Here is a 26,634-nt window from a genome sequence, read left to right as displayed (position 1 = left end):
TTCATGTGGGCAATATATTTCAAGCCTCAGAATTACTATTTCAGCAGTTTATGGAATGTGCAGTATTCCTTTTGACTCTTGCACCTTGATTTTTCACTTTCCTATTTGTTTTCGTATTTGTTTCTAGTCTCCTTCTTTCTTGAAAGCTCAGGTATGCATTTAACTGAAAATATGTTATACTTTTTCCAGAATTTCTAGGTGCTCTTGGAGGGAGTGTGTGTATATGTGTGTGTGTTTCTAACAGATTTCTGAAGCTAGTAGCCAAATTACCTATATTGTAATCATTTCACACCATTAAACATTGATATATTTCTTTTTTCTTATTTATTTATAGACACTCTTTTTTTTGTCTAATGAGAAATTGGTAGTTTTCCCCCTAGCTCTCTCCTTTAAAAAGTTTTTAAAATTTTATTACTTTTTTTGGATGTCACTCTCTAGGGAAAAAAGTCTCTTGATCAGCTTTAGACCATTTTCACATAGATGTGGGCCAAATCAAGGGAAGGCAGTGATTAAGCTCTAAAAACCTTACTTGGAACATGAATTCCTTGGAAATGTTCCATTGAGATAATTTCCTATATACCTAAAGATGAAAATAATCACTTCTTTTGATTAAATTAATGTGAATGTTTGTCTTTGATGCTGGTCTTTTTTTCCATGAGTAAAAAATGAAAGGAAAAATATATGGGACTTGTTTATATGAAATTCATATAATGGTAAGATAGATACTAATTCCAAAGATTATACAAAGGGGTGCATAGTAGGAAGACCAATTCAGTCTGTCATATTTTATGTATATTAACAGTTAAGGTAATATATGTATTAAATATCAATTCAACAGATATTCATTAAACCCATAGTACATATTGCCCTTGGTATTCCATACTGAAATTTTCAGTCTTACAGAAAAAAATCCTTTGGTCACAGTTATAATATCCACATGGGTAAATTTAGAAAGTAACAAAACATTCAAATTAAAAATAAAGAAAACTTAGCAAGCATTAAGAATACCATCTGTTAAATAGTAATAAATATTCAAAGGAAATTGCGCAATCATGAATTTAAAAATAATAAATGTAGTTGGCAGGAAAAAAGATTTGTAAATCTCCTTAGGAAGAGGGAAATAATAAATCTGTAAATTACTAAGTGGTGAGCAAATGCTCACCACTTAAAGTCACCAAAGGCAACAATTTAGAATCACCTAAAATTGGAAAGTAGCTGTGCATAATCCATCTGACTTTGTGAAGGGCTGATTGTGCTGAACTAATTTCCTTTTTTGGTAGAATAAGGGTTTTCATAAGCATGGAACTACCTGAGAAATGTAGAAATGCAAGTGAAAAAGGTATATTTTAGTGTATAAGACTCACCATTTACAAGGTAACAAATATAACATACATTGTTCAATTTATTTTTAAAATTCATTGGCTCGAGAATCTCAAAATTCTCTAAAAATAGTGTCTGTATTGCTTTGGCAAAAGTTTCAAACCCTGAAAACATTGCCTGATCTATCCTAACTTATTTCTATAAAAGAGGAGTACAGCAGGAATATTCAATTTTACATAAAAGGGTACTAGAATAAGTATAGTTTTTATTTATAACCATTAATTTCCCTATAATTTGCCCACTATATATTTTCCCAACAAAAATTAATTCACCAAAGCAAACTATAATACAACAAATATTAATATTAATACAACAAATATTAATGTTTTACGTTCGCTATTGCAGTCAGATATCATCTAAATACTTCTTAATCAGAAGCATATTTTCAAAATATAGCTGTTTGTTTTGCTGCTTCTTGAGGTATTTCTCGATGCAGAAATTTTCTATTTTTGCAAAGATTAAAGGCATAGCATAAATAAATATATCAATTTGCCTTCATATAAACAGTTTTACTGTGACATTTGCAATTTAATCAATCAGATTAATTTACTAAAAGAAACAAGAAAGACAAATGTTTCTGCAAATGGTCAATGTAAAATAAATTACTCTTTTTATAATCAAAAATATATCATTATATTGAGTTTATATCATAAAACACACACACAGACACATAGTGGTATAGTGATTAACAGCAATTTGTTAATGACAAACATTTGTACATTCTGTATTAGGCCTCTCCAGAGAAATAGAAGCAATAGGATGTACATATATATTGTTTTGTTTTTTCTTTATTGTATATGTTTATTGTATTTTTTAAATTTCTATTTTATATTAGAGTATAGTTGATTAACAATGTTGTGTTAGTTTCAAGTGTACAGTACAGTGATTCAGTTATACATATACATGTATCTATTCTTTTTCAAATTCTTTTCACATTTAGGTATTACAGAGTACTGAGCAGAGTTCCCTGTGCTATACTGTAGGTCCTTTTTGGTTATCCATTTTACATGTAGCAGTGTGTACATGTCAATCTCAAACTCCCAATCTATGTACATGTATTTTGAAAGAGATTTCTTACAAGGAATTGATGTACATGCTTATGGGGACAGATAATAACGGAGCTCTGCAGGGTGGATCAGCAAACAGGAGACTCAGGAGAACTGATAGTGTGGTTCTGGCCTGGAGGTGGGCTGTCTTGAGAACCAGGAAGAGCCGAAGTTTCAGTTCAAATCCAAAGGCAGGAAAAAACGAATGTCCCAGATCCAAGGGACTCAAGCAGGAGGAATTCTTTCTTCCTTGAAGAGAATCAACATTTTGTTCTATTCAGTACTTCAACTGATTGGATGAGGCCCACCTACATTAGAGAGGGCAATCTGCTTTACTGGCTCTACCTATTGAAGTGTTTGTTATCCCCAAAAAGCATCTTCACAGAAACACCCATAATAATGTTGGACCAAATATCTGGACACGCCTTGGCCCAGTCAAGTTGACACATAAATTTAACCATCCCACATACTAAACTTGAAAATGTCAACTATGTTGTAATTGAATATATCTTAGACTTCAGCTGTATTACATTACACACAGCAAGTGTTTGCTGTTGTATCAGAATGCAATTACACTGTTAAAATTGTTTTCGCTATATTTGTCCTACAACTATTAAACTTGACTCTGTTTTAAGAACTAATTTCATACCTAGAAACAAAGTCATGTATTGTATTTATTCATTGAATTAGTAGTAGATAGGTGAAAAATTACTTTTGAATTCATTTGTTAATATAAGAGCTTATCCCTTTTTGATTTCTTACAGATTTCAGAACAAGGTTATCCTCTTTTTAAACTAATTATATATTTTATGTCAACATTTTAAATATACTTTATCTCTTTATTTTGGAAGATTAACAATAATTGGAATTATCTTGGTAAGATTTTATCCTTATACCCTGTATGTCGGTGGTGGGAAAAAAAGGATATACTTTAATAAATAAGCACTTACTCTTTGACTTTTTAGATGTGAAGTAATATTGTGAGCTCTGATTAGATGTCCTTTATTAACTATGCCTTGTTTAATCTGTTGAACTAATGTCAACTAAACTAACATTATTGAGAAAAATAATTACAAATACAGGCTATTTTACTTAAGACTACCGCATATTCCCTCCATCTATTAAGATTCTTTGCATCAAAAATTCCTTGATCACTTGTATATATTGATGTTATACCAACAGCATATATAATATCTAAGTATCCATGCCAATTCATCATAACTGAGGCCAATACTCACCTAATTTTTTGTGGATGATTGTACCATCCTATTGTATGGGGAAATAGCTGAACTCTTAAGACAGAAAGAGAATATAGAAAATGTAATTTTGGTAAATACTGGGCAAGAGAAAGGGAAGAAAATGTGTTTCTTAGTCTATTTTTCATTGAATCTACAGAATGAAAGGTGGCTTTACAAAGTTTATACAAGTTTCTGGGAAGAAGAACACAGGGCAGAAAAATCACTTTAAAGTTTAAGCTCAATTTTTAAGAATTCACTTCATAGGTAAGTGAATAAGTAATAGGAATAACTTCCTAGAAAAGTCTCATGAAATGGGAACCTTGGTTAAATCCAGAGAGATGAATTGAAGCACAGTTGTCCAAATTCAAATCTTTCAAAGTAAGGCATTTATCATTTTAGAATAGGACAGAAACTGATTTTTTTTTTAGGAGATGGCAGTTGGTTTGATCAAACAATAACAAATCAACAAGATTTTAGAAAAAAAAAAAAAGAAAGTCAATGACAACTGTCCAGGCCAAATTTAGATAGCTAATTCTCATATATAATGATACATATTGTTTTTCTTTTAGAAATTAGCATCTAAGTTCAGCATTTTTACTGTGCAGTATTAGATTCAGAAGGGTAATTTTACTGTGTTCTTTCATTTCATTACAGAGTTTTAGTTGATACAGCACATTGATCAATACAGGGTATCAGTAAAACTCAGGAAACCATTAAAGCAGGATTTTTGAAATTTAAACGCAATCGTTTTGTATGTGGAAAGCAGGAATATGAAAATTCTCTTATATAAGTTTATAACAACTGCATTGGAAAGAGGCTATGTTATTTAAAACTAAGTATATTTAAACATAAATACAGAAAACCAGTACTTCAAAAATAGTTCATAATTTACAGATGAGAAAAAGGAGAATGGAGGTAAAATAATGGAGCAAAATAAGAAAAGCAAATAATCATTAATAATCACAGAGTAGTTAAAAGAATAATCTCAGAAGAGTTAAAGACACATGGGAGATTAAATAATGTTGAGATGTAACAATGCAATTGGAGGACTCAATAGGATCACAAGAGAGGGCATGCCGGGTATATTTGAATAGAAAAAGGAAAAAACACAGTTTAAAATAGCATATAGTACACATAATAAATAGATATGCAAATTTAAGACAGGATATTATCATTATCATGTATAAAAAACTGGAGAGAGTTCAATAGGGCAATGTTTTGTTTAGGGAGAATTTGGTTTGTGGACCATTTGCAAATTTATAAGAAGAGAATTGTATGACTTATATTATCACTGTTATTGTTCTTGTTTTGGAAAACATGAAAAATTTGAAAATGTAGTTCAGTGTAGGCAGAAAAGCTCAGATATCCAACTAAGCTGTGTGAGTAAAAATATATTTTTTAAACATTCTTGAAGTAAACTTTATTGTAACCTACCTTCTAATTGCAAAGGGGAACATGAGGAAGACAAAATATTATTTAATATTTAATTATAACAATTAATAATCCCAAATTGATTTATTACTTAGAAGTTGTATCCATATGAAATGAGGATAGGAAATGTCAAGTGTATGAATGTGTATAAATTGTTCCAAGAAGAAACATAGAAGAGAAAAAAAATGTAGTATATGTATTATCTGCACTTTTTCAGGAAGGTAAAGCAGGTGCTGAGAAGAGAAATTATCAATTTATTTTAGGAAATTGTAGTAGGAATTGAACTAAACAAAAAGCAACATAAACATCCTGAATCTGTGAACAAGCAGGAGTGTTAAGAGTTCCTCATTTTGTTTGTAAGACTACCTGGCTAGTATATATTCACACTTCAAATTAGACTACTCAACTGTTATTTAGAAATCCATGTCAAGGAGAATAGTAAATTCATGATGAGATAAAATTTAGACTATATGCTTGATCTATAATGAAGATATCACAAACTTTGTATTAATGTTGCTAATCAGAAATAGTATGTGCCATATATAAATGAGGAAGATATTTTGACTTCATGCACCTAATTCTAATCGAATTTAGAAGACACTTCTTGATCATTTTAATTAAAAAAATGTAGAAAGTAAACTCTCAAACTAGTAAGCCATTTGTTTGTTTAGTACTTCGAAATATATTGCTGAGTCAGATACTCTTAGCATATTCACCGTTTTAATTTTTAAAGCAGTTAAAAAGCAGAAAATTAAGATTTTAAGATGTCAAATAGCTATCATACTTAGTAAATGGAGGAATTGTAGGAAATTGATATACGTGCTTAACCATATCCCATTATGTTAATAATACTATCTCGTATCAGTTGCTACCCTATCTGCCTCTGCATGAATCATATCCAGGTAGGGCAGGTTTTATTGGCATGTGACCTAGGCAATTGAGTGAGACCCCATGCTTAGTAGGGCTGCATGTTTGCGTTTAAACTATGCTGCCACTATCTTGAAATTCTTCATAATTTTTGAATAAGGGGCCTTGTATTTTCATGTTGCACTAAGCCCTGCAAATTCCGAAGCTGATCCTATCTCAGGGCCACAGATATTTCCTTCATTTATTTCAGGGAGTCCTAGGGTGGCAGAGCCTCTGGTGTGCATTCTCTGCAGCTTTTGCCTTTCCCAGAGCGCACATGTGGCAGGAAGAAGGATATAATTGAAGCTGCTCCCCACATCACTTTGTAGCACTCTGGGTGCCTGAGGATTCTTGCCCATTGACCTGGAAGGGAGAGAATGACTCCTTGCACCGGTCACCTGTGCTCCAAAGCAGAGCCTCAGAAAATCACTCCTCAAAGCGGTGCCTTTGGGTTCATCATTTCTTTTGTTTCTCCCTGGGAGCTGGGCAGCCACGAGGCCTCGGTCACATTTCCTTCATTACCTTGGCCACTACTTTATTCTTTTATTGTCCTCCTCGTGTGTTTCTTTAATTTTTTTTCTTTGTTTTTTGTCCTAGCATTTTTCTTATCTTTTATTATTTTTATTTTTATACTATTTTTAAAGGTTACTTTCCATTTACAGTGGTTACAAAATATTGGCTATAGTCCCTGTGTTTCATAATACGTCCGTGAGCCCATCTTACACCCAATAGTTTGTACCTCCCACTCCCCCACCCCATGTTGCCCTTCCCCCCAATGGTAACCACTAGTTTGTTCTCAATATCTGTGAGTCTGCTTCTTCTATGTTATATTCATTAGTTTGTTGTATTTTTTACCTTCCACATATAAGCGATATCATACAGTATTTATCATTTTCAGTCTGATTTATTTCACTTAGCATAGTATCCTCCAAGTCCATCCATGTTGCTGCAAATGGCAAAATTCCATTCTTTTTAATGACTAATATTCCATTATATATATACATGCATATACATATATATATGTGTGTATATATATATATATATATATATATATATTACATTATCTTTATCCAGTCATTTGTTGATGGAGACTTAGGTTGCTTCCATATCTTGGCTATTGTAAATAGTGCCACTATGAACATTATGGTATATGTATCTTTTCAAATCAGTGTTTTTTGTTTTTTTGTCGGATATATACCCAGGAATGGAATTGCTGGGTCAGCAGAGAAATGCAAATCAAAACCACAGTGAGATATTACCTCACCCCTGTCAGAATGGCCATCATCAAAAAGTCTACAAATAACAAATGTTGGCGAGGGTGTGGAGAAAAGGGAACCCCCTTGTGCACTGTTAGTGGGAATGTAAATTGGTGCAACCACTGGGGAAAATAGTACGGAGGTTTCTCAAAAAACTATTGATATTAGAACTTGCCTTTTATCTTGAACCAGAACACTTCATTTTACTTCCAGCAAATAAACAAACAAGCAAACAAAATAACAACTCAAACCCACCAAAGCATATAAACTCAGGTGCAATACAGATTCAGAAGTGGACGAACATTGTGCCAATCTTCAAAAATACTCAAGACCCAATTCAGTCACTGAAAAGTTATTTTGTTACAGAGCCATACATTGAATTTTAAATGTTTCCCTAGATAAATATAAACCAGTAGTTAGCTTATGAGTAATTAAAAGGGGAATGTGTCAACTCTCAGTAATATTTATGCCAGAAGTTGTTAGTTTTTTTTCTGTGACAATATATTGGTACCGCACAATAGATATGACTCAAATAAACACATGTTCCACTTGATAAAAATGACCATATGCTATGTGAGTACACTAGGACCACCATAACAAAATACCACAAACTGGGTGGCTTAGAACAACAGTAATGTATAATCTAGCAGTTCTGCAGGCTAGAGGTCTTAAGATCAAGGTGTCTGCAGGGTTGGTTTCTTCTGAGAGCCGTGAAGGAAGATCTGTTCCAGGCCTTTCTCCTTTCTCCGGAGGTTTGCTGGCAATCTTTTGCATTCCTTGTAGATGGCATTCTCTCTGTACCTTCATATCATATTTCCTCTGTACATGTCTGTCTGTATCCAAATTTCCCCTTTTTACAAGGACACCAATCATATTGCATTAGGGCCCATGATGACCCCATTTTAACTTCATTATCTCTGTCAAGACTCTATTTCCAATTAAAGGTCACATTCTGAGGTACTGGGGGTTGGGACTTCAACATATATCATTTTTGGGGAAAACACTCCAATCTATTACACATGCCAACATAAATAGAGAGGAGAGAAAGGAACACAGGAAGAAAAAAGTGGAAAAGACTTCTTATTATGATGTGAACTGGCCCTTATTTTAAAATAGATCACCAATAGAAAAAATCATAGGTTTACAGATATGAAGTGAAATATTTTATTCTTTCTAGCATCTGATGCAAAAATTATTTATTTACTTTTAGTTGATTTACAATGTTGTGTTAGTTTCAGGTATACAGCAAAGTGAATCAGTTATACATATATCCACTCTTTTTTAGATTATTTTAACATGTAGGCCATTACAGAGTAATGAGTAGAGAGATTCTGAGAAATTTGTTATGGCTTTCTTGAAGCAAGACTATCTCTTTCAGAAATTTATTACATTTAGATAATTTTAATTTTATCAATAAAAATACTTATCTTTCATAATGTTAAAGTGTGGTCAGATATGTTGAAAAATGGTCTTAAATCTTTTCAAAATATGTCAAAGGTTTTAAACAAGATACATGACATATCTCTTGATGAAGCATCTTATAAATGGAGAAAACAGGCAATAATACATTTTAAAAAAGCAAAACTGATAAAAATCCAATCCCAATCCAGAGGATTTCAACAATGAAATAGGAGGAAGGTCTGTAGACTGTACAAAAACAAAAGTAGCACCCAGAGTTCTCATAGCCTGAGAAGAAAAGCTAGGGCCGGAAGCTGGTTTAAGAAATAAAATAAGAGCATTAGAATGTCAGCTGAGAAACTCCAAGATCAGGAAGGAATTCTTTTCAAAAGCGAAATTAGTCAAGATGGGATAGGGTAGAATGGAAAACTTGTATTGCATATGGCCACAGGTTTTATATTTGTTTTTGTTTGGGACATTGAAAATCAGTGGCTTAAAACAATTACTTTATAGCTATTGATTAAAAATGAAGTCATTTCATATCAAGCAGGAAGAAAAATCATAACTAATTATCACATTTTCCAATATTGATGCTGTAAAAGGAGTATTTCAATCCTGCATTTTTTAGAAAAAGTAGCCAGAGGGGTATTTCCATTCCATTGTAGGAATTTTTTGAGTTTAGTGTCTCAATGTGGCCGAATATGGGATCCTAGCCAGTTGGAAACGTGTTTTATGATTGAAGACTCCCTATGACATCTGTAGAATTTCTTTTAGTCATTTTCTGACATAGGAAGTCACAGTGTTAGGTAGCTCTGCTAAATAGCCCATACTATCCTGTTTTTATGACAGGAGGACAGCTCAGAAGAACAATGCTGTTGAAACCTGACATGACGTCAGATATAACTCAAATATGAAAAAGACAAATATCACAGTATAAAAACTGAACGGGGTTATCTAAAAAAATGGGGGTTATCTAAAAAAGGGTTTAATAATGATTTTAGAAGACATGTACATAATAAAGCTAGCTGCTTCTGAAATTACATTAGAAAAATCCAATCACCGTTCTAAAACTCAAAGAAGATACTGAGTCTAGAGGCTCTGCTGCAATATGATGTTTTCAGTTTCAGCCATTGATCCACCGATTAAAGTATCAATCTAGTATGAGACCACTGTTCAAAAATTTTACAACAAAATTCTTCAAATACAATTTTTAAGAAAGTTATGGAATGAGAAATATTTAGGGGCAAGAAACAAATAGTAGAACTGAATATAAGGAATTAATTGAATGCCCCAATAAACACAAGCCAACTGAATATAACCTTCAATTCTGATGTGTTTTTATTCCACATTTCCAATATCATTTTGAGAGAAATTATAAGAAAAGGCTCCTATGAGGAATTTATTTTAAAGATATTTTAGACAAAACATACTGAATCAATTCACTCCTCTTAAAGTGGAATCCAAAGAAGCCTTCAGTTTAACAAGTTCCCCGGTGATTCTGATGCACACTATAATTTGAGAAATATGAAACTTTTCCAGACCTGTGACCTTTATCCAGAATTCAGACATCTGAGTATATGTTTCTGATCTCTTAACCTTGATCTTCTTTGCAGCCCATCTTTCCCCACAGTCCGCTTAAATTTTGAGCATGATCCTGCCCTGTTTTCCTCATGTTTATAGACATAACCGTTTCTCATTTGTCTGAGTTATAGATTATGCTATTTACAGACTATTATTAGCTTTCCCATTCCACTGTGACTCTTGACTTTTCCTGACCTTCGTGATTGTGCACTGACTTGACAGACTAATATGATATTAATGGTGATCTGAAACAGAATGTGGTTCTTACATTGTGCTGAAAATACTGATGATGTTACATGGACCTAATAATAAATAAACAGTATCTGATATTATGTCTTTTTCCATTTTATTCTCAATTTCCAATATGAGGCAAAAGTGCAAATTGTCAAATCTAACAGTATCATTCTATTGCAACTTAATATTTATTTGACTTTCAAAAAGTTTGCAATTTGAATGCTTTAACCCAACCATAGCACTAATATGTAAGAATGTATGATTTCTACTGTGCATGATGTTCTGTGGCTAATATTTCAGTTCTGAAAAATTTAAAAATTTTGACTATCGATAAGTATGAGAAATTAACACATGATTCATGGGTTTTCTGTTTCCTCTCTCCCTTTTGTTGTATCACGAGTATTAGCTGCTCAGCACCTGTTGGGGTTTAAATATCAAATAGTTGAAAATTGTCTCAGACTTCTTCTGGTACTTTCTCTTAAATTTTGACTATTATTTAAAAGGTATGCATATAGCCCTCCAACTATTTAATAAGTTTAAATGTTACAAGAATTCTACCTTATTTTTAAAAGATTTCCTCAATTATTTTGAAATGTTATTTCTTAAATTTGAAATTGATAGAATCACACCTGTTCAAAGGGCAAAAATTGGTGAACTTGCTTTCCAATACAATTATGCCATTGTTTTGGATGTAATGATGAATTGCATCCTTGAAAGCCTGTAGGCTAATTGATTTTTTTTCTCTCTTAATTGAGTGAATAGTGTGAATATACCACATATTCTTTTGACTTTACTCTTTGACACAAAGCATGTAGTATGTCCTCTTTGTATTAATTTAGAAATCTAACTCCGTTTAAAATGTATGTCAACATAAAAATTATTCTAATTGAGTAATAGATAAGAAGCTGAAAATCTAAAGTTGATGAATTATTCTCACTTTTGGAAAACTGGCATAAAAATCTGATCTATTTCTCTGTCATTTCATACCCTTTCTTTATTTTAAGGCCAGTTATTTGGATGAACCCTTCATATTTCCAATCCAGCCTTGTCCTTAACTCTTGGAAAAACTTCCTCATCACTGACGTCAAAGAACAAAGCATATGGGTTCCTCATCTGTCACCATCCTCATCCTCATGTATCTCATTATCTATACCAATCCTCACAATCAGAATATATATACCGTATCTACTTTATAACTATGAATGGACTCAATTAAGAATGCATAAACATGTGTAATAGGCTAAATACTAAATTTTCTCATATCACACAATTTCAGAATATGTTTGTGGCATACTACCCTGTCATAGCCAATACCCCAGTATTGTATCTTCCAAATATAAAAATGTATTGAATATAAAGTAAAATTAAAACTAACACTTAAAGAGCAATTGTAGGAATGTTTAATAAATTCATGGGTGCATTTTTATTGTTTCTTTAAGCAAAATGGTCCAAGTAGTTGTAAATATATTTAACTTTGCATACTGGTCTATGTTATGCATAAGGCAAAAACACTAAAAATAATAGAATTTTATTAATTCTTAAATCTTCTTAAAATTAGTTTTAATACTATGAATAATTTCTAAATTATTTCTAGATTTTTTTTTTGCTTTAATCTCAGCTCAGGGGAGTTTTTTGTTTGTTTGTTTTGGTTTTGGTTTGGTTTTTTTCCCAATAACGTAACGGCAGAGGATATGGAGAGTTTATCAGGATAGTAACCATCTATGAGTAGTGCTCTTGAGGGAAATCCAGATGAAAAAGGAATAAGCAGAGGGAAAGCTTTTACAGTCCTATAGAAAGCTATGATTTAGTGAAATGAGGTTCCTGGAATTTAAAGATTAGATAAAAATAGAAGGTGCTTGTCAGCCCCTTTCAACCGTGGTGCTAATCAGGCAGGTGGGCCACACATTCCAGCTGGGTTGTTCCATCCCCTCAGGACCTATTTGCAACCTGCTGTGCACGTCTTTTTATATTAAGCAGCAGTTTAAATCATATGCCTCTTCAGACACACAATGTCAAATGTCTCCATGTATCAACATATTTTTCTGTATGATAATGAAAATAACAGATGTTTTAAGTTGTCTTTTTATTCTAGTTTAGTTTTTTGGAATTTGGCACTTAGATAAACTATTTTCCCACAATTTATTAGAAAATATTTCTGATATACAATAACATATAAAATAATTTAAGAAACCCCTATGAATCCAACACCAAAGTAAAAAATAAGATATTGAAAATATTCTTTAAGCCCCTGTGTATCTCTTCCCAACCATATTTCTTACTTGACCACCTCTTTAAAAGAAAATGTTCTTCTTGAATTTTGTGTTAATCACTCCCATTATATTCTTTGTAAGTTTAATACGTACGGATATGATGACAAACAATAAATAGTGATTTACATATTATAAAATGTTATAAATTACAATATCTTATTTATTCATTATGATTCCAATAGCTTCAATTTATTTATTTCCTCTATAATTAATCCTCACTCATAAATACCCCATACTCGCCATGTGAAGTGTTTCAAATTTTTATTACAAACTGTGCTGCTTGGGAGCATTCTTATACATTTTTCCAAGAGCACTAATGCAGAAATTACTCTAGGATACATTATCAAAAGTGGGTTTCCATCTCATAGGATATCTGCATATCCAAGTGTAGTTGATATTCACAAATGACTTTAGAAATGTCCTCAAACAATAGTATTTCTGATGGTCCAGTGACAGTCACCTGTGTTGATTCCAGGTTCTTTGGTTGACCTGTTCAGATTTGTCTTCCAGTCCAGTTGTTCAGCTTGGTGCTATTTAACGTGTTAACTAGTTAGGTTATTTTGAACTATCTTAGTTGTGCGTTTAAAAGGGTCTCACAACTTACTTAGATGTGCCTAATTCTCTGAATCTGTGAACATTCTATTCTCTTCATATTCCACATGCAGTAATCTCGGTGTTTGAAATGTAGGGCAGCATAGCTGGCCCACTGCTGCCTCCCCTGACAATTTGCATGTGCTGTAATTGTCCTTTCGGCTTCTGAGGCTGTGTTCTTTTCATTCCTGTCCCTGAGAACCTTGGAAATCATAAGTCAAGAACACAGGTCTCCAGATATGAAAACCTCTTGGCTGTAAATGACCTTAAAACACTACCAAAGTACAGACATTTTAAGTTTATTTCTTGACTTTTTATGGTCATATCAGTAGTATAAACCTGCAATCCAAATCCTTATGAGGACATGCCTAATGTTACAGATACGAAGGGAATTATCTTCTCCCCAGCTAGAGCTCAGCCTAGAAACGGCACATTCCCTTGTTGCTTCTATTTGACAAACATGTTATTTTAGGAAATTTATATATATATATATATATATATATATATATTCTCCTGTTTGATTTCCATGCAAGACAGTTAATTAACGCATGTTAAGTACCTGTTATCATCAACTGGTGACATGAATTATCTGTTTAATTTTTATCTATGTCTATGTGTGTATGTGTGTATGTATCTGTGAGTGTATGTATGTATCTGTCTTCTATGCATCTACCAATCATTTATCCACCATTCCATCAATTCTTTTTATCCTCATCCTCTCTTTACATTATTTCAGCCGTTTTAATTTGTTTGATTGTTCGCAGAGGGACAGTAGTCGTGAGTAAGACTCTTAACCCCTGTCCAGGGATTGACCCTAGCTGCCAGTCCACCAGGGGCCAGGGGCTAGAAGCCAAGTTCCCTGATTCTTATCCTGTTTGAAAGTAAAAATGTTTCAAGGAGGAAAAGCTCCAAAACAGGTACAAAGTTTATTATTAGAGACTCAGCACAACTTATGGGAGAGCACACAGAGAAACAGTTTATTTATTTAAAGCAGAAATACACACCCAGGGAGGAGGGTGGGCGCCTGAATGAGGAGCACCGTGAAGAGGTGATTTAAATCACTTATATAGGACAGTTCTTCCGGGTCTTTGTTCACATTTGGCCAATTATCTTGTTTCTTTTTTCACACCTGACTCGTCTTAGGACCCTCCCCAAGATGCGTGTGCAACAATTTTCTAAGATGGATCCCACCGCGGAGGGCTGTGTGTGCATGTCCATACATATTATGGGGTGGCACCCCCTCCCTTTTTGACCCCCAAGGAGCCTTCCTGTGCATGTGCAGTTAGGGACATTTTCCTTGACCTTAGGTGGGCACCTTATCTCTTTACTTCAGCAGAGCTCAGCTTCTGCCACTGGCTTTGTCCTTGGCTTGTCTGCGTGAGAACAAATCTTCAGTGTTACTCCACTTGACAAACACCAGCTGTCCAGCCCAGAGGCCCATCTATCTCCTACCTCATGATGACTAAGTTTTATGTGTATGTATACTTATAAAACTGTATTTTCTTGTGTTTTTGTGGTTTGAATTCACATCAACAGGACTGCTTTTGTTCTCATTCTGTTGATTAATTTTTCACTCAGTACTCTATTTTTAAGATCTTTCCATGCCATTTGATTATTGCTTCTATCTGTTGAATCCCTAGTCTTTACAAATCAGTTCTCCCAGTGATCACCACATCAATTGCCACCAATACCTTGTGCCACAAACAATGCTGTGGTGGTCATCCTCCCACCCTATTCCTTTATGGAACTTATGAGAATTTCTAAGCATTTAGAATGTGTGGTTGGCAGGGGATTATTCCTACTTTATTGCTCTGGTCTCACGCAAACAGTAGTGTGTCTTTTGTAATTTTATTTTTTCTTGAATTTTTTTTTCTAATATACAAAACATTTATTCCCTAACTATACAATAGAATTTATCTGCTAAAGTATTTGGGTCTCGGTATTTGGAAAGATAGATTTTTCATGGCAATTTCAGGCATTCTATTGTTGTTTTGTTTTTGTGTTGTCTTTTAAGATTTTACTTACCTATGCATGTTTTCTTTTTTCTTCTTATGCCATTTTGATATTTTGTACCTTTTCAGAAATATATCATTTACATCATTTACATTTACAAGATTATTAGATAAGACTTTTAGAATATAGTGCTTAAATATCCTTTACATTAAATGCCTATTGTCTGTATGTCCAACTTTTTTCATGCCACATCTTCTTTACATTCTATCTGTACTTTTTAAATCAGTCTTGCAAAAGGTTTGTCTTATTAATCTTAACAAAATGAAAGTCCCAGTTTAAACTTTGTTTATATTCTTCATTTCTTTTTGTTCTCTATTTCCTTGATACCTATCCTTTTTGTTTATTTTTATGCTGTTACTATCTTTTAATCTCTTAAGTTGAATGCATAGTTTGAATTTTATAAACTTTCTTGTTCCCTGATAATTAAAGCTATAAATTTCCCATGAAAGTTGTTTTTGTAGAGCTCCATGAATTTTGTCATGCAGTGCTTCCCTGTGCTTCAATCTAAATATGTCAGAATTACTTTATGGTTTCCTTTTTAATCAAAGGATTATTTAGTAATCCATTATTTAGATTCTGGATATAGGGTGCTAATTTCAGCATCATTTTGTTACTATTCTAACATTACTGAATATTATCTGATAAAATTATATGTATAATTTTCCCATTGGTTTTTATGAAGTTTCCTTTATGGGCTAATATACATTCAATTATTATAAATGTTACATATGTGCTTTAAAACAATACATTTTTTTCTTCATTCAGTATAGGATTCTTTACCTAATAGCTTGAGCTGATTCTCTTTAGAATTCATAGCTCAGATGATTCTTTGCTTGAATTTTCAGTTTCTGAGAGGTTGTTAAAAACCACACCACCACTTGTAGGTTTATTTGTAGATGTATCTACTTATATCTCTGTTGAATCTTTATTTAATATAATTAATTTATATATTAATTCAGTGTTAAGTCTATTAGATGAATATATGTTGGTGATGGTTATATCTTCTTATTTTATGCGTCTTATTAAGACTATATTTTCTCTCTAGTTCCTTCACCATGCTTGTATATTTTTTACGTGCATTTTATCTCACATTCTAGTATTGCTATGCCAAATATCTTTGTTCTTATTTGGAATAGTTAGATTGATTGATATAGATATACATTTCTGTTCTTTTAAGTGCTTCTTGAAGACAGCATGTTGCTAGATCTTATTTTTTGACCCATCAGAGTTTTAAATGATGAATTTAACTGTTTTTAATTACTATTATTACTCTTACATTTGGTTTTGTTTTCAACATCTTCCATTTATATTTCATGTGTTTTACTGTACTTTTATGTTCTATTTTTCTTGTTTCTTCCTTTCATTGTATAGATATAATTTCCTTAATTGGTTTAAATGTTATAGTTTGGTTTTCTCATTATCATATAAAATCTCTACTTAAAACTCAGGTTTATATTCTATTTATCGATTTATTAACTTCCTTAACATTTATATCTACCCATAGAACAACACATACTTCACTTAAATTAGACTTCAATCCCTTTGTAGTCTACTGTCTGTCCTCCCAAAACACAAGTTGATAGTCTACATCTGTGCCTTTACCTAATATGCAACTAGCTTTTCTTTTCTTTTCTTTTTTTGTCCTTGTTATTTAGGCAATTATATACTTGTTGTCGTGAAGTTATTTCCTTGTCAAATTCTTCTGGAGTCTTTTTTCTCATCTTAATGAAATATTTTCTCAAAGTGACTTTCAAAGTGAAAGAGGAAAAAGTCACACCACAACAGTGAAGAACTCTGCTGAATTATTGACAGCCCAAAATATTGAAACCATATTTATGCCTAAAGATATTTTATTATAAACTCACATATAAATGTTAAAAAATTAATTTTAGTAATTTAAACATTTCATTGTCTTCTTATAAGTATGTTGCTATTGAGAAGTCTGATGTCAATATAATTCTTTTTTTTTTACTATAATTTACTCTTTCTGGAATTTAAATATATATGTACAGTATATGTAATATATACATATACATATGTCACTGATCTCTTTATATTTCACTCTATGCAAGCATTTATAATTCATTTTCTTATATCTTAATTGATACGTTAAAAACTCTTGATTCTAGATTAATTACATAGTGTGGATAATGTATTTCCACTATTTCTTCTACTCTTTCTTACTTCTATTTTTAGGTTTCTATTTTGCTGGAATCCCTATTAACAGTTGAAGGCACTACTAATTAGAAGCCTTGTATCACGTAACTTCACTGACATCTTTTCTAACACTCTTTCCAGGATTCTTTGTGTTATCTCACTTATACTTTGCTAATCATTCTGCTTCATTCTTCCTGCAGTTTATTTCATTTCTCATTTTATTATTTCAACTATTATACTGTTCAAGATTAATATTTCTACTTATTTTTTCTCTATGATTACTTGTTCTCATTTCATTTACTAAAACGTTTTCTTAAATATGCCCATCATGCTTATTTTAAAATTATAATTATCTCCTATGGTTTATGCTGTCTATTTGTCTTTATCTTCTAGTAATTGTATTAAGATGGCTAGATGTTTTGATCTGCAAAATCATGTTTAGGCACTGCTCCCTGTTAATCCTGATTTGATTCAAAAGAGAGTAAGAGACTGCAGTGTTAAGATCCTTAGACACCAAAGAACCATTTCTGATCTTCCCGGTACTACAAATGTTCCACGAACTCCTGTACTGAGAAGTTTACCTTTCAACTCTTTGAAAGGAACAGTGTTGTGAAGCTGTAATGCCCTTAGATTGTAATCCATAAATCCTGTGATCTTGAAATACAGTAGGTAGAGAAATACATGAGCAAGAATATATAATCAGCCAGCTCACTCCAGCTGGGGGCTTGAGCTGCACTGAAAGTATTCTGCTGACAGTGGGCTTTGGGGTTTTTGCAGCAGACATATGTGTTACAGTACCAGTGGAAAGGACACTTATAAGGCTTTTGTAGCTAGATAGAAGTGGAGGGAAGAGCAAATCTCCAAAGATTTCTATCTCTTCTCCAACCACTTCTTACTGGCCACCTACACCAGTCATGACAACCTCTGAACTTCCCAGTAGTTTATCATATCTTTTATAGGCTCTTACTTGCATGTTTTAATTTGCTTTATATATTTTTCCAAAGAATTAGCAGACAATAGAAGTTGAAAAAAATTTTCCCAGTTCACATCAAGCGTCTTAGCATCTTGCCAGCATCTCAGTTCTAACACTGCAATTTGCACTGTCCCAAGATCTTTTGTCTGCCCTCCCCACATAGGGTATACTGAGTGGGATAAATGCTCACTCTTTCAGCATTAGCCGACAGTGTAAATTTCCAGCTATCCCCTCTGGTTGTGGACCCTATATCTCTGAGAGTATTTTTTTCAGCACATGTAGTTTATGATATTACTCAATCTCAACAGTCCCAACATTTTTGTACTACCCATTACTATAGTTTTCTTATTTCTACTTGTGTCTTCATTTGCTTAATGATTTTAAACTCTTGGTGACTTGAAACCCATAAAAGGTGTGGAAAGAAAATAATATGCCTAAAAAGATCTTGCTGTGGTTTATGACAAAGAGTGTTTTTCCTATTGTTTTCCTCTAAGAGTTTTATAGTGTCTGGTCTTACATTTAGGTCTTTAATCCATTTGGAGTCCATTTTTGTGTATGGTGTTAGGTAGTGTTCTAATTTCATTCTTTTACATGTAACTGTCCAGTTTTCCCAGCACCACTTATTGAAGAGGCTGTCTTTTCTCCATTGTTTGTTCTTGCCTGCTTTGTTGTAATTTAGGTGACATATGTGCATGGGTTTATCTCTGGGCTTTCTATCCTGTACCATTGATCTATAGTTCTGTTTTTGTACCAGTACCATATTGTCTTGATTACTGTAGCTTTGTAGTATAGTTTGAAGTCGGGGAGCCTGATCCTCCGGCTCCGTTTTTCTTTCTCAAGATTGCTTTGGCAGGAAGAGATATGGGGATATATGTATATGTTTAGCTGATTTGCTTTGTTGTAAAGCAGAAACTAACACACCATTGTAAAGCAATTATACTCCAATAAAGATGTTTTTTTAAAAAAAAGATTGCTTTGACTATTCAGGGTCTTTTCTGTTTCCATACAAATTGTAAAATTTTTTGTGGTAATTCTGTGAAGAATGCCATTGGTAGTTTGATAGGGATTGCATTGAATCTGTAGATTTCTTTGGATAGTATAGTCATTTTCACAATGTTGATACTTCCAATCCAAGAACATGGTATATTTTTCCATCTGTTTATGTCATCTTTGATTTCTTTCATGAGCGTTTTATAGTTTTCTCAGTACAAGTCTTTTGCCTCCTTAGGTAACTTTATTCCTAGGTATTTTATTCTTTTTGTTATGATGGTAAATAGGATTATTTCTCCTTCTGATTTTTCGTTGTTAATGTATAGGAATACCAGAGATTTCTGTGCGTTAATTTTGTATCCTGCAGCCTTTCCAAATTCATTGATTAGTTCTAGTAGTTTTCTGGTGGCATTTTTAGGATATTCTATATATAGTGTCAAGTCATCTGCACACAGTGACTGTTTTACTTCTTCTTTTCCAATTTGTATTCCTTTTATTTCTTTTTTCTCTGATTGCTGTGGCTAGGACTTCCAAAACTATGTTGAATAAGAGTATTGAGAGTGGACACCCTTGTCTTTTTTCCTGACAAGCATTAGTGGAAATGCTTTCAGTTTTTGACCATTGAGTATGATTTTTTCTGTGGGTTTGTCATATATGGCCTTTATTACGTTGCGGTAGGTTCCCTCTATGCCCATTTCTGGAGAGTTTTTTTTATCATAAATGGGTGTTGAATTTTGTCAAAAGCTTTTTCTGCATCTACTGAGATGATCATGTCGTTTTTATTCCTTAACTTATTAATGTGGTCCATCACATTGATTGATTTGCATATATCGAAGAATCCTTGCATCCTTTGGATAAATCTCACTCGATCATGGTGTATGATCCTTTTAATATGTTGTTGGATTCTGCTTGCTAGTATTTGTTCAGGATTATTATATCTATGTTCATCAGTGTTATTGGTCTATAATTTTCTTTTTTTTGTGATATCTTTTTCTGGTTTTGGTATCAGGGTGATGGTGGCTTCGTAGAATGAGTTTGGGAGTGTTCCTCCCACTGCAATTTTTTGGAAGAGTTTGAGAAGAATTGGTTTTAGCTCTTCGCTACAGGTGTGATAAATTTCACCTGTGAAGCCATCTGGTCCTGGACTTTTGTTTGTTGGAAGATTTTTAATTACAGTTTCAATTTCATTACTTGTGATAGGTCTGTTTATATTTTCTAATTCTTCCTGGTTCAGTCTTGGACAATTACACCTCACCAAGAATCTGTCCATTTCTTCATCGCTGTCCATTTTATTGGCCTATAGCTGTTTGTAGTAGTCTCTTATAATCCTTTGTATTTCTTTTTTTTTACTTTTTTATTTTTTTTGTGGTATGTGGGCCTCTCACTGTTGTGGCCTCTCCCCTTGCAGAGCACAGGCTCTGGACGCACAGGCTCAACGACCATGGCTCACGGGCCCAACCGCTCCGCGGCATGTGGGATCTTCCCAGACTGGGGCACGAATCCGTGTCCCCTGTATTTTGTTTAATATTTAAGAAATCATATCTTACAATCATGTATTTCTTCTGAATCCATACTTCTGTCCAGATTGTCTTTGCTAATCTTTAACATACTGTCTGAAAGGATCTGTTTGCCCATTTCTACTATTGAGCTGGATTTCATGTAGTCTATTTATGTAATAAAGATAGCACTTTGGGATTCTTCCAAGAAATGGTGTGGTATGAAGTAAAACGTGAATCGTCTGCTTTGATTTAGCTTTGATACGTAGCCAAATATATATTTCTTATTTTAAGACAAGACCACTTTGTCAGAAAATGTTTTGGAAGAATATTAAAATTGAGATATACCAAGAGATTGGCACTTCTTCTATTATGGACAAGACCTAAGTTTTCATAACGTAAGAATGGTTCTCAAAAGTATCATGCAGACAGGGTAAAAAATTTTTCTGACCTCTTAAGACTTATCACATAATTAAATAATTATAGTTTTCTTCTTAACATTTCCTCATTTAAAAATTAACATTTAAAATATAAAGTGATAGTTTGTAAAATAAAATTGTGGATAATACATATTGCTTAGTGAACAATGCGATATTTTAGTGATAGAAACAAATTGGAACGGTTATTACTTTGAAAATCCTAAATTATACATGTATGTGTATAATCACACACACACACACACACACACATACACACACACATACTGACAGGGTTCTAATACACGTTTAGGAATAAATGAGGTAGTTTATCCCTTTTACCTTCCTACATTACAAGTCTGTTCCTACTCTTCTCAGTCCATAAATTAATAATTAATTTATCTTCTGTAAATGCAGGCTTCTTAAACATTTACCATTTGTAAAATTTTTAAGGATATTTCATTGGTAATTTATAATTACATACAATTGTACAACTAGAGATTTGAGTGTTAAGAAAATAATAAAATAAAATATCAGTGAGTGCTAAGCCTATTTGACTATAGTTAAAATAAGTCACTGTATATTTATGATGGCAAAACTCAGTTAGGATTTCAAAAACACCAAGCTGTTTTACTCAATTGACCTCACAAAAACCAGTGCATTTAAAATCTGTGCTATCTCCACAAATTTTTGACAAGCCATCCTACTTCACTACTCAGCAGACTTTCCTTCTATTACATAAAGAAAATAAATCATCACAGATTGAACATGTTTAATTCATCATATCAAACCTACAAAGCTCCTGCATTTATAACCATGCCTTCCTATGCCCACCGGTTACATTAGAGGAACTGGTGGTCTTTCTAACTAAATTTTTTCCCCACTTATGTTCTCTATCACATCTACTTTTTCAATAACCTTATAAAGTTAGTCTAATCATCTCTCCCTTTTATCTTAATCCTCTCCATTTCTACTATGTATCTCCTATCATTTAGACTTTCTCAGTTCTCACTTATGTAAATAATATATTATAAATTTATACAAAATAAAACAAAAAGACAAGTGAGCAAAACAAACCCTATACCTCTGTGGACCTCCCTTCACTCTTCAGCTACACACCATCCTAGACCTTTCTTTCCCAGCTGTGTTTCTCTTATTCCATTTTTACCACTTCATATATTTCTCAATTACCCTCTCCTTCAATGAATAACTTCAGTTTTACTTCCAAGTCCAAGCACCATCAAAAGTGTGCTTTCTTTTAAATCAGTGATTCCATATATGTCAGTTCATCTGAAGGGCATTGCCTTAGATGTAATTTTACTAGAGCAGTCATAATAATTCTATACTATTGAAAATCTCACACTTACATAATATATTCCCTAGTATTCCATGATTCCATGCTCTCCTGTTTGTTCTCCTATAATTTGTCTATCCTTGCATTGTCTTTTGTTGGCTAATTCGACTTTATATTTTTCTTATATTGTTTACAATATTCAGTTCTAGATCATTTAACTCTATTATATGTTCTCCAGATGCAGTACTGATGATTTATACATAGGCTGGTGATTTCTAAATCTATGAAACTTGTTAAAATATCTTCCATAAGTTCCAGGTATTTTGACCATCATCCTACTTTGCATCCTCAGAGTGATATTCAAAGTAAAATCACAGTCAAATATCAAACCCATGAAAATGTCAGGTTCTTTACTCTTAAGAGACAGAGAAGGATTATTTTAAGTGTCTAAACAACAAGGAAGATGGAGAGATGAAGATGAGAAAGATGATCGAAGAAGTCAGGGAAGATCAGAAGTTTAGTTTTAGACATGATAGGTAAGCTGTTATTAGATAATCAAGCAGAGATGTCAAAAATAAAGCTGAGTCCTCAAGTCCATTCTCTACCTCTCCGTCTTTATTCCTGTCCTGCCCATAGGTTCTTCATAAACATTTTTTTTTCTTTTTAGATTCCACAGGGAGGGGGAAGGGTAAGCTGGGATGAAGTGAGAGAGTTGCATGGACTTATATATACTACGAAATGCAAAATAGATAGCTAGTGGGAAGCAGCTGCATAGCACAGGGAGATCAGCTCAGTGCTTTGTGACCACCTAGAGCGGTGGGATAGGGAGTGTGGGAGGAAGACGCAAGAGGGAGGAGATATGGGGGTATATGTATATGTATAGCTGATTCACTTTGTTATAAAGCAGAAGCTGGCACACCATTGTAAAGCAATTATACTCCAATAAAGATGTTAAAAAAATAAGTAAAGCCGAATCTTTGAATCTGTAGTACAATGTTGAGGATTAGCTAGTGATATAAATTTGAGTCCTTAGGAAAAGTATGACACTTAAGGCCAGAAAAGTAGAAAAGATCACCAAAGGAATGAGGTGTATAGAAGAAAGTTAAGGGCTCAGTGTCTAGGAAACTAGTAGTTAGAAATTGAGGAGACAAGAAGGAATCAGTACAGGAGATAGAACAGGGGTAGCCAGACAAGAGAAAAATGAACAAAGCGGGACACTACCAGAAGGCAAGGCAAGAGGGATAAAAGTGTTTCTTATTTGGCCATCTTCCTTATCTTAGAGGTAATGCCATTCTTCTACTGGCTTAGACACTTGAGATCACCCTTTTATGCACTGTATCTCACACCCAACACTTATTCTATCAACAAACCTTTCCAGCTCTAACTGATATTCCAACTCCACTGACACCACACCTTTCTGAGCCATTATCACCTCCCACCAGGATTCCTGCAATACCTTCTCTTCTGGTCCCTCTAATTTTGTCCTTCCCTTGTTCAAACTATTCTCAATAGCCAGAATGATTCTACCGAAATGTAACTCAGATAATGTTAGTCCTCGGAGAAGAAACTCTCAATGTTTTTTTCAGCTCTCTCAGTGCAAAAACCAAAGAAATAACCAGGGACCTCAGTGCTAGTCTCTCTGCCCCTGTTGCCTCCTTGATTGAACTTCCTACAAAACTCCCCTCACTCAGCCTGTCCTGTTACACAGGTCTCCTTGGTATTTTTGACAATGCCAAGACCTCCTGTATCTCAGGAAGTTTGCAGTTGTTTTTCTCTCCTAAAACATGGTTTCCCCAGTTATATCATCTCATCTCACTCAGAATTTTATTCAAAAATTATTTAACATTATACACCTGTGTAAAATTGCAGTCATTCACTGCAAAATAACTCCTTTTAGGGTATATCTTTTTCTAAATATAATTTATTACCATTTATGTAATAATTAGGTTCCAAAAGGACATAATTTTTTGTCAGTTTTTTCATCCTTCATAGTCTTATCACTTGGAGCAGTGTCTGGCACATAGAAGTGATCTATGCAAATTTGTTGAATGAATGAATGATTAAATGAATGAGAAAATGGCAAAAGATGAGGAGAGAGACACAGATTTTTCTCTTCCTCAATACCCACTTGGAAAATTTAAACCAGCTTGACCTAAAATTATGAAAAAATAATGTACTTTTAAAGCAAGGAATTTATATTTATGTATATAATATACATAAATTTGTACTTCATATTTAAATTTTAGTTTAAATGAACAATAAGTACTCTCAATTAAAAATACATCAGAACTGAAAAAAATCAATTAATTAACAAAGGACAGTACATAATTTAGTCACAAAGCTTGGATGTGTTAGAATAAGAGACAGAGTACAAAGTTTTAGTCTAATAGAATTATACATAGGGTTGGCTGTTCCAGTAAATATACATTTGCCAATATGCATTTTTATTATCATAATCTGACTCTGGGATGAGTGCTTGCTGCAAAATAAGTTCTTTATATTTTTTAATGTGTTTATAAATTTTACCAAAATTTATTGGCATTCATACAATTCTGCAGTTCTCTGTGTATGTGTGAGACATTTTGTTAGGAACATATTTCAAAATTATTTTTAGTATGATACCCTGAAACTTTTAGACAGAGTAAACTGTGCTTGAATATGAATCGAGAAGTTATAGAGTGCACAATTTCTACTTAAAAACTTGAAAGCAAGCTAATTCTTCTGGGGTTGCCTGGTAACTAATAAGGAGTATGTCAAATTGAAAGACAGGTCTGTCTGAAGCAGCCTTGAATAAATAATACAATTGTTGTCAACTTTAGCCTCAGAGAAGCGAGACAGGGGTGAATTCTAAGCTAAACTGAAGGAAAAACTGTTGAAACATCTCGTGTTTTTTTAATTTTTAGTGAATTATCCACTGTTTGCCCTTAAACCTTTTTTCTCACTAAAATTTTATGATTAACATAGAGACATTGAAAGCAAATTCTGAAGATGTCATTGGAATTAAATGGAATGAACCAAGACCTTTTTAGGGCATAATAATTTATTTATTATTCATTAGGCATTTATTTATAAGTCCATATTCTTACAGTGTATTGGTTTCTTAGAAAAATTTATGTCCACTAAGAATGATTACTGCTTTGATAAAAGATTTAACATAAGTATTTTTTAAGTTGAGAATTGTGTTATGGTAACTCCTGGGTATATGTACAAGAAAATATTTTTTGACAATTCTTTAGTTATAGTGATACTTTATATCAGCCTGTTGGTAAAATACTTACAAATTTTGAACTATTTTTGTTTTATTTCCAGCAGGAAAAAAGTCAAGAACGTTCAAGAATCAAAGGTAAGGAGTGACTATTTTACAATCATAGTTTTATACATTTGTGTAAGTATAGGAGAAGGAAAAAAAAAAAGATGATGCTACTTTGAAATTATAGTTAAAAGTGAGAAAACAGTGGGACTTCAAAATCTTCAACATGATTTTAAAACCATTATGAACCCTTTGGGAATTCCCCAAGGCCATTGAAGATTCTCCATCAAGATTTCCTTTCTTCAGTAGTGCTTTTGGAAACTTTGACACAATTTTCTGTTTATTCCCTGAGTTGTTCTCATTGAATTCCTCCACCAACCATTGTCCATGGACTTGAGGACTCAGGGAAGGGGAAGGGTGAGCTGGGGAGAAGTGAGAGAATGACATGGACTTGTATATACTACCAAGTGTAAAATAGATAGCTAGTGGGAAGCAGCTGCATAGCACAGGGAGATCAGCTCAGTGCTTTGTGACCACCTAGAGGGGTGGGATAGGGAGGGTGGGAGGGAGATTCAAGGGGGAGGAGATATGGGGATATATGTGTATGTATAGCTGATTCACTTTGTTATAAAGCAGAAACTAACACACGATCGTAAAGCAATTATACTCCAACAAAGATGTTTAAAAATAAACTAGAAGGAAGAAAATTAAAAA

The 26,634-nt window shown here is 33.2% G+C and overlaps 1 protein-coding gene across 3 annotated transcripts in view; it reads left to right on the top strand.

Annotated features, from left to right (window-relative positions):
• FSTL5 (follistatin like 5) overlaps positions 1-26,634 on the top strand; it is a gene marked incomplete at both ends in the record, with an annotated part of 620,821 nt that overhangs the window by 32,794 nt on the left and 561,393 nt on the right. For 2 of the 3 annotated variants that reach the window (XM_082653501.1, XM_082653500.1), the window contains one exon: positions 25,983-26,013. In XM_082653501.1, the coding sequence (XP_082509627.1) occupies positions 25,983-26,013 (31 nt within the window). Of the gene's footprint in view, positions 1-25,979; positions 26,014-26,634 lie in introns of all 3 variants that reach the window. The other variant, XM_082653499.1, reaches the window with a different exon arrangement.

This window comes from Grampus griseus (genome assembly GCF_964374135.1).
Source record: "Grampus griseus genome assembly, chromosome: 4".
In the NCBI taxonomy this organism is placed as follows: Eukaryota; Metazoa; Chordata; class Mammalia; order Artiodactyla; family Delphinidae; genus Grampus; species Grampus griseus.
The sequence above is the reverse complement of the archived record's forward strand: the minus strand, read 5'-3'. Positions and strand labels throughout refer to the sequence as shown.